General features: G+C 50.8%; 1 protein-coding gene across 1 annotated transcript; it reads left to right on the top strand.

Annotated features, from left to right (window-relative positions):
- Window positions 1-2,350: 2,350 nt before the first annotated feature.
- On the top strand, window positions 2,351-9,494 carry LOC130871113 (protein DGCR6). The gene is made up of 5 exons (XM_057764354.1): window positions 2,351-3,052; window positions 3,441-3,601; window positions 7,369-7,469; window positions 7,959-8,099; window positions 8,691-9,494. Exons 1-5 carry the CDS (start codon window positions 2,943-2,945, stop codon window positions 8,772-8,774), a joined length of 597 nt encoding a protein of 198 aa, XP_057620337.1. The 5' UTR covers window positions 2,351-2,942; the 3' UTR covers window positions 8,775-9,494.
- The last annotated feature ends 19 nt before the right edge of the window (window positions 9,495-9,513 follow it).

Genomic DNA, 9,513 nt, shown 5'->3' with positions numbered 1-9,513 from the left:
ATTCCTTTTCTATTCCTTCTCATATGACACGTAATATGACTTAGTGGTAAGATTGTGGAGGTATGTATCTTCCATTAGATGTCCTATGATATCACAGATGACATGGTGGTGTGGTAAAACCCTAGTCTTCATCCTTCTTGGCTGTCATAGGCTGTAATATGCTACCTAGGGAAGCAATGTGACCCAGCTTTCAGCTTTCGGGGACATCATAAGATAGACAGTAATATTGTGTCTCAGGCATGTGTCCCTTTTGGCTCAGTTTGTGTCTTAATCAGTGTGCTAAAGAGACACTTAAGAATTGCTCACACTCCAATATCCAGAGATGAGCATGTGAACATTTAATGACTTTTTTAGAGCCAGAGTCTCGAGGATCTCAGGCCAGCCTGGAACTCACTACATAGCCAGAGCTGACCCTGAGCTTCTGACTGTGCCTCCAGCTCCCGAATCCTGAGATGACAGGTGTGCACCACCATGCCTGGTTTATGTGGTACTGCAGATAGAATCCCAGGGCGTTGTGTATGGTAGGCAAGCACTCTACCAACTGAGTGATATCCCTGCATTGGCTGGTTTCGTGTGTCAACTCGATACAAGCTAGATTCATTAGAGGGGAAGGACAAGGAGCCTCAGTTGAGGAAAGGTCCCCATGAGATGCAGCTGTAATTTTCTCAATTAGTGATCAGTGGGGGAGTGCCCAGTCCATGGTGGGTGGTGCCACCCCTGGGCTGGTGGTCCTGGGTTCTATAAGAAAGCAGGCTAAGCAAGTCAGGGGGAAGCAAATCAGAAAGCAGCTCCTTTCCATGATCTCTGCATGAGATCCTGCCTCCAGGATCCTACCCTGTTTGAGCTCCTGTCCTGACTTCCTTCAGTGGTGACAGCAATGTGGAAGTGTAAGCCTAATAAACCCTTTCCTTCACAACTTGGTTTTCGGTCATGGTGCTTTGTCACAGCAATAGAAACCCCAACTAAGACAATCCCCAGCTATAGATCATGACTGTTAAGTGTATGGCTTAAATGATTCCTCATAATTTGGCATCATAACTTGATATACTGCCAACCTTAAATTACAGCTACTTTAGAGTATACTTATTCCTGCAAATTACTTCTTCATGTACAGGTGTCTTAGTGACTTTCCTATTGTCGTGAAGACACCATGACCAAGGCAACTTGTAGAAGGGTTTATTGAGGTCTTAGTTTCAGGAGGTGAATCCATAACCATCAAGGTGGGGAGCGTGGCATTAGACAGGTGGGCATGGCCCTGGGGCAGTAGCTGGTAACTTACATCTTGATCCAAAAGCATGAGGTAGTGATGGGGGGGGGGAGAGAGAGAGAGAGAGAGAGAGAGAGAGAGAGAGAGAGAGAGAGAGGAGAAAATATGGTGTGGGTTTTGAAAGTGCAAATCCAGCTCCCAGTAACACACCTTTTCCTACAAGACCACACCTCCAATCCTTCCCAAATAGTTCTACCAACTAAGGACCAAGTATTCAAATATATGAGCCTATGGGTTCATTCTCATTCAAACCACTACAAGGTTTCTAAATTGTAATTTTTTAAATTATTCAGGTCGAGCGGTGGTGGCGCTCGCCTTTAATCCCAGCACTTGGGAGGCAGAGGCAGGCGGATCTCTGTGAGTTCAGGACCAGCCTGGTCTACAGATGTAGTGCCAGGACAGGCTCCAAAGCTATAAAGAGAAATCCTGTCTCGAAAAAAAAAAAAGTTACTCAGATATTCAGATCTGAATTTACTACTCTAGAGATTATCATGACCCAACAGAAGATAAAAAGAATGTAACCAGAGGATTCAACTACAGGTATATTTTTAAAAACATGGACTCTGCAGACAATGGAACCGTAGGTAGAGTGCCAGCCTTCCAGCAGCAGCATACCGTAAGGAACCCTGTGAAGCACGATTAATAAAAACCCAGAGAGGGAGAGAAACTGGGGTTCAACCTGAAGAGCTGAAAAGCAAAGCAGTCATTCACTGGCTTTTACCTCGACCTCAATCCGAAATGGTGGTCCTGCCTCCAGGAATCTCGAAATGAGACTGTCTGAGAGCTGTATCCTCCCATTTTATAATCCTCTCTAGGGCTCGGATTAAAGGCATGCACCTCCCGGTTTATATGGCAACTAGTGTGGCTACTGGGATTAAAGGTGTGTGTGTCCATTACCTGATCTGTAAGGCCGTGGGGCTGCTTTATTCTCAGATCTTCAAAGCAAGCTTTATTTATTAAAATACAATTGAAATACCACAACCTTGCTTTAGAAACATAACATTTCTCTTATTTGTGCTACAAGCTAAATTAAGAATTTTGAACTGCCAGGGGCTAGGGATATGGCTCCGTGGACAAAGGACCTGCTGACCAAGCGCGAGTTCAACTTCCCAATACCCCTTTCTCTTCCATTCTCCAGTGGCAGGCTCTTGCTGGGGTTTACAGTTGTCCATGGGGGTGGGATATCTTTTAGGTTCTAATAAAACTGTCCTGTGCTTCCCTTTGAGTCCATTCTTAATTTATTTTATGAATGAGGCTAAGAACCCCAAAGGAAAGCTGGATTTCCCCTGTATTGTTCTCCCGCAGTGTCCACGGTGGAGGACAACCCGCTGGCCTCCGCCCACCTCAGCGGCCTGAGTCCACGCACACTCCGTGCTGTCCGGATCCGCTTTCTTAAAACATCATCAGGGTGCAGAGGCCTGGGCGAACATCTCCAAAGTCTGGAACTCAGCGAGCCCCAGTCCAACCCCAACTCACCCCCAAACAAAGAGCGTCTAGGAGTCTCAGGAGGGGAGGGGCGAGTCTTATTGTGCGTGACGCAGGAATCTGAGAGCCCACGCTGACCGGAGGGGCGGGGCGCAGGCGTCATCCGCGCCGGAGTTTGACGTAAGAGGGCGGGGCGCGCCGGGGAGCCAGAAGAAACAGATTCCAGGGGCGGCGGGGGGCCGGCTGTGCAATGGACCGCTACGCGGCCGCCGGGGATGAGGCGGCCGACCGGGCCCGGCAGCAGGAGCGGCACTACCAGCTGCTGTCAGCGCTGCAGAGCCTGGTCAAGGAGCTGCCCAGGTGAGCGGGGGCTGGGCCGGGGTCGGGACGGAGGTCGCGGTTGGGGTACTGAGGCGAGGGCTGGGGCGAGAGGCCGGGAGTGAGGGCCGCGGCGGGGGACCGGGGCACCGAGCCGGAGGCGGGGTCTGGGACGGGAGACTGAGCCGGGGCCCGGAGCTGGGACGGGGGACCGAGCCGGAGGCAGGGGCTGGAACTGGGGACCGAGCCGGGGACGGGGGCTGGATTGGGGGACCGAGCCGGGGGCGGGGGCTGGAACGGGGGACCGAGCCGGGGCCGGGGGCTGGAACGGGGAACCGAGCCTTGGACGGGGGCTGGGACGGAAGCCGGGAACAAGGCGGGGCAGGGGGGCCGGGGTCGCGACCGCGCTCACCCAGAGATCTGCCTGCAGCTCCTTTCAGCAGCGCCTGTCCTACACAACGCTCAGCGACTTGGCTCTGGCGCTGCTCGACGGCACCGTGTTCGAGATCGTGCAGGGGCTTCTGGAGATCCAGCATCTCACCGAGAAGAGCCTGTACAACCAGCGACTGCGGCTGCAGAACGAACACCGAGGTGCCCGAAGGGGGGGGAAGGGGGGGGCGGCGACGGAACCTTCCCAGGGCGGCTCTGGACGCAGGAGCCTCGGGTGGGCAGGTGTGCAGAGCCTGGGCTGGCTCTTTTGGCAAGCTACTCAGGAACTTCTTACATGCGTTCCCCAGGTCCCCTCAGACAGGATGACCTCGCTGACTGTAGGTCTGTTGACAGCTCTGTCGTACTGGTTAGATAATGCGTTATTCAGAGCACCTTTCCATTTGAATCTCAGGTTTGATAGGTCTCTGGTGTCCGCATAGAAAACCCTTCCTAGCTGGGCGGTGGTGGCACACGCCTTTAATCCCAGCAATCGGGAGGCAGAGACAAGCAGATCTCTGTGAGTTCGATGCCAGCCTGGTCTACAAGAGCTAGTTCCAGGAAAGGCTCCAAAGCTACAGAAAAACCCTGTCTCGAAAAACCAAAGAAAAAAAAAGAAACCCCTTCCTATAAATTTTGCTAGGCTGCGCCCGTTGTACCATCAGGGCTTCCTTTCTTTTTCCTCGCTCCAAGCTTGACTCGGGTCACACGTTTTAGGAAAGTTGAAAGCATAGTGTGACGATGTCTCTGTGATCTCCACTGATACTTCACTATAGATCTTTGGGCTTTGTGAATTGCTTTGGACTTTGTTACTGAGGACTGAACCCACGGCCTCTCACATGCTAAGCAAGTTCTCTAGATTAAGTTAAATCTACATGCAAACATTCCCTGCCTTTCTGGGATAGCCTGTGCTGCCAGACAGAATTTCCCCATTAGAAATGTGTGTTGGATTTTGTTAAAACCTTTTCCAATTCCTACAGAGATGATTAGGTGGTTTTTCTGTTAGTACAGTGAGTGATAATGATTTCTAAATTCCTGACATGCACTGCATTCTGGGAATGCATCCTGTATGGTTATGATGTATTTTTCTTTTATGTATGTTGTTATTTAATTGTGTGTGTATTTATGTGTAGTGTTCATGGGGGTGTGTACACATATATGTGTGCACGTGTTGCCCATGCTTGTGGAGGCCAGAGGCAGGTATGATATTCTAGGTAGGGTTACTATTGCCGTGATGAAACACTGCGACCAAAAGCAGCTTGAGGAAAGGATGTATTTGTCTTATACCTCTACATAACTGTTCATCACTGAAGGGAGTCAGGACAGGAGCTCAAACAAGGCAGGATCCTGGAGGCAGGAGCCAATGTAGAGGCCACGGAGGGTTGTTGCTTACTGACTTGCTCCCCGTGGCTTGTTCGGTCTGCTTTCTTACAGAATCCAGGACCAGTAGGTTCCGGTGGCACCAGAGGTGGCACCGTCCTCAATGAACTTGGCCCTCCTCCATCAATCTCTAATTAAGAACTGCCATACAAGCTGGCACTAGGGAGGTAGAGGCAGGCAGATCTCTGTGAGTTCGAGACCAGCCTGGTCTACAAGAGTTAGTTCCAGGACAGGATCCAAAGCTACAGAGAAACCCTGTACCCTGTCTCTAAAAATAAATAAATAATAAAAAATGTTTTACAGGTTTACCTACAGCCTGATCCTACACGTACACACACAGATTTCTCTGTGTAGCCCGATCTTGGAGACATTTTCTTAACCAAGGCTTTTTCTCTCTAATGACTTTAGCTTATGTCAAGTTGATATAAAACTAGCCAGCACAGCACTGAATGTCTTTCTGTTTCTCTCCACCTTATTTTTGAGATACCAAATGTGGAGCTCACTGATTAGAGTATATGGCTGGCCAACGAGCTGTAGGGATCAGCCTCTCACAGAGCACGCTGCTGCGCCCAGCTTCTGACATGACTCACTGAGTCACCTCCCATCCTTGTCTGTTGAATTTGATTTATTTTATGAAAATCTTAGGAGTTTTGTCTTTATTCCTGATAGACAACAACCTTGTAATTTTCTTGTAGTATTTTGTGGGTATGAAGGTCATGCTGGCCTCAGAATATATTGAGAAGTCTCTTCAGTTTTCCAAGAGTTTTATTTGGTCACCCAATGTTGGAGTGGCTGTGCCTTTAAAATGTTTTGATAGATAGGTGTATCCCGTTCACAAGTCTAAAGTGCATGACTCAATTCATTCTCTTCTTTTCCTTTTTGGTTTTCTGAGACGGTGTAGTCTAGAACTGGCAGTCTTCTGCCTCAGCCTCTCCAGTGCTGGGATCCCACGTCTGGACCAGGCCCTGCTTTGCTCATTGTTTTCAGTGTTCTAGTTGCCGTGTGTGACAGGAGGAGGCTTCGCCTGGCTGCTCCTCTTCTATCCATCCTTCTTCCTGCATTCACTCTTCGACCTGATCTGGAATTGGTCTTTGTTCTACAGAGCTGTTTTATTTGATTTGTTTTCAGAAGACTTGGACCAGGCTCTGGTGCAGCTGGCACTGCAATCCTCTGCTGCCTTTAGCCAGATCCAGAAGGTGCTGACTGGGATGGGCCACCTTGCTTTCCTTGGTCATTACCATGTTGAGGTCCCTCCTGAGCAGGTAGCCAGAGTGGAATCTGGAAATTGACCTGGGACTTTGTTTTGTATTTTTTCTTTTGGTTTTTTGAGACAGGGTTTTTTTGTAGCTTTGAACCCGGTCCTGGGACTCGCTCTTTAGAGCAGGCTAACCTTGAACTCACAGAGATCCACCCGAGCACTAGGATTAAAGGTGTGTTTCACCACCATCCCACATAAGATAACTTCTTTTTCCTTTGAGACAGGGTTTCTCTGTGTAACAGCCCTGGCTGTTCTGGAACTAGCTCTGTAGACCAGGCTGGCCTAAGACTCACAGAGATCTGCCTCTCAAGTGCTGGGATTAAGGGTGTTCGCCACCATGGGACCTGGGTGGGACTTTGAGCAGCTGGGCTGAACAGACTGAAGGAGATGATGTATTGGTGCATATACCCATTGCCCCAAGCCTTGTCTCCTTCATTTCATTGCAACCAGATAATTAGGCAACCTTTCTTTCCCCTTGTGTTGATGGAGTTATGTTGAGGTGGCCTTCATTTTCAAGCAATGATACATGGTATTATTGAGGTACATACAAAATGCTGAGAACTAGGTACTGCAGACGCTATTGGAGTCAAGGGAACCTCAGGAACCTTCCTGAATAGAGCTGTCCTGTGACCCTCTTCTCGTAATAAGAGTGTTAGGTTTTGAGTTTTTTCAGGGCCAACCAGCCAGCCACACTCCTATTTTATGCAGATTGGTGTGATTACAATTCCTTACCGTCCCGTGCTCCCATCAGAGCAGGTAGTTTGTACGCGTCCATATGTGCGCCAGTTTATCAGGAACCCGACACTTTGCTTGCTGGTAGTGGGTAAAACAATAGACTTCCCAGTGCAGGACCCTGTTGGCATACAGGATGGGCCTGTGCACATCCTTCACTTCCTCTGGCTGCTGAGCAGGGCTGCTCTGCTTTCCTGTAGGGCGGCACCAAGCTTGGTTTGACACAGCTGCACTGCTAGCAGACAGAGCCTCTTCCTCCTCTTCTGGGTTTTTGGCTCTGTAATATTTCAGTAGGTGTCCTACAGTGACATCCTATTGAAGACGTCCAAGATAGCACAGCTAGAACTGTCACCTGAGTCCAGCAGCCACCTGCCACAGGCACCTGTCTGCCTCCTGTCCCTGCCCTGGGTATACTGTGCTTTGAGATCATTGCCATACCTGCCATACTTGCAGGCCTCAGCACTCTAGAGGTGAAGGGCTTCTCCGACGAGGCCTCTAACCCAGCTGTGGGCTGCCTCTCTTCCCAGCACCTACCCCGCTGACAGCTCTTCTTCCCTCCTAGTGCTCAGGCAGGCCCTAAGGCAGAAGCATCTGGAAGCCCAGCAGACCTGCCGGCCCCACAACTTGCCAGTGCTCCAGGCAGCCCAGCAGCGTGAGTTGGAGGTAGGAACTGGGACAGGATAGCTGAGCCCGGCTATCTCAGTGGAGGGGCTGAGGGTAGTTTATAAGCTGAGCTCATGGCTTGTTGGAGGTTTGATGAGGTCTATTTCATGACTTTTCTCCATGGGGACTAAGGTGTGCTCTAGTTAAGAGGAGAGTCACAACCTGTCTGTCACTCCCCTATTCCTCCATTTAAGCGTCTCTGGCCTGAGCCTGCATGAGGCAGTCAGAGTCAGGGTGATGAAGTGCAATGGTGGGATGGCAAAAGCAGTCAGGAAGAGGCCTGTGTTACCATGGAGACCCACAGGAAGCCAACAAGCCATGGTGTCGGGGGTGAGGTTGGTGGGCAGATGCATTTCTAGCTGGGACTATTGGGTAGCCTTATGGAGCCCCTCTGCTGAGCCACAGCAGGAGGAAGTAGCAGACAGGGATGTTTGAAGCATCCTTGGGCAGAAGCCCGAGCAGGAGCCACCCTTACTCAAGTCATTGCAGGCCATGGAGCATCGAATCCGTGAGGAGCAGCAGACAATGGACCGTAAGATTGTCCTGGAACTGGACCGGAAGGTTGCCGACCAGCAGAGCACACTGGAGAAGGCAGGAGTAGCTGGTTTCTACGTGACCACGAATCCTCAGGTCAGCACGTAGGCTAACCCTGTCACAGCCATCGACCCTGGCCCCTGAAGGTTCTGTTCTATCTGGAGTTTGGTTTTTATTTGTTTTGGTCTCCTTTTCTTTAGGTGGAGGGTAGTGTATTGCTTGTTTTATTTTTATTTATTTACTTATTTTTGGAGACAGGGTCTGCTACACTGCTCACTCTGGCCTTGAACTTGAGGTCCTCCTGCCGTGGCTTCTAATTAGAGCACAGGGATTACAGACATGTCAATACATCGAGTCCCTGGAGTCCTAGTGAAGCTTAGCATTGGTGTGGGCAGAGGCGAGGTGGAAGGCCTTGGGAAGGGCATGGAGGGAATGCCCACCTGTCCAGCCTTGCAGGCGCCTACCCACCTCCTGCATGCTAACCCCCTCCAACCACTCTAAAGAAGCCAATTAGAGACTGCTGACCCTACTAGGTGCCCCGGTCCAGATTCTCCCTCTGCCTTGCCCTAGCCAGCTTCCCCTTAGCCTTACTACCTAGCATCTTCTAGGCCCTTGTATGTCTTAGACCAAGACAGAAGGGCATGAGCCGTCGGACTGGCCCTTACAGGACCTCTTTTTACATTTCAGGAGCTGACGCTGCAGATGAACCTATTGGAACTCATCAGGAAGCTGCAGCAGAGGGGCTGCCAAGTAGGAAAGGCAGCCCTGTGACCAAGTGAGGGGCGAGAGTCCCTGCTGTCCTTCATTGCCTAGAATGGCTGGCGGATGCCTAGTTACTGGTGCCGGAACGCTTCAGGGAGCAACTGGCTGCCCAGCTGCCACCAGGTGTGATCTTTGCTAGGAGACGCTGATGAGACAGAGACTGCACCTGCTGCCATCCTCCGTTCAGGTGTGGGGAGGGGTCCAAGCAACAGGAATGGCATCTTGTGAAGGCTCCATGACTGAGGGTTGAGTGGGACTGTCGGTTCTAGCACCTTCCCTTTGGGTATACCCACATTCCCTCCAGGCTTGGTTTTGCCTTGTTCTGGTGTGGCCTAGGAAAATAAAGACCCCAGCACATGGTTTGTGTCCATGCTAGCTAGGATCCTTTCCTAGTGGCTCTGGCCATGGTGGAGCCAGCAAAATGGCAGCCACCATATGGCAGTGGTTTTCTGGGATACCCACCCAAGCCCTTACGTCTTTCATTGTCATTTTTGCCTAACCAGGTCACCCCAGTTAAGGCACAAGAACTCACCTCCAAACTGCTGTGTGAAACTAGAGAGTTTAACAGGGGACGGGGGACCTGCCAGAGCCAGCTAGGGCTTGACTTACTGGAATGAGGGGCACAGAGGGGCAGGAAGGGTTGGAGGGAGCTGGGCCTCGGCATCTGTGTGCTGCCTGCACTCATCCACACCCATGGGTCGGGATGTGGAATGCAAGCGGCTGGGTGTCATTGCAGCCAGGCAGCCAT

The sequence above is a fragment of the Chionomys nivalis genome, chromosome 3, assembly GCF_950005125.1.
Source record: "Chionomys nivalis chromosome 3, mChiNiv1.1, whole genome shotgun sequence".
NCBI classification, from domain to species: Eukaryota; Metazoa; Chordata; class Mammalia; order Rodentia; family Cricetidae; genus Chionomys; species Chionomys nivalis.
This window is presented reverse-complemented; position numbering and strand designations above follow the sequence as displayed.

Bases quoted from the DNA above. Each gene is read 5' to 3' on its own strand.
- LOC130871113 (XM_057764354.1), top strand. From the start codon at position 2,943: ATGGACCGCTACGCGGCCGCCGGGGATGAGGCGGCCGACCGGGCCCGG. The intron at 3,602-7,368 runs GTGCCCGAAGGG...CTTCCCTCCTAG, and splicing joins GCTGCAGAACGAACACCGAG to TGCTCAGGCAGGCCCTAAGG. The intron at 8,100-8,690 runs GTCAGCACGTAG...TTTACATTTCAG, and splicing joins ACGTGACCACGAATCCTCAG to GAGCTGACGCTGCAGATGAA.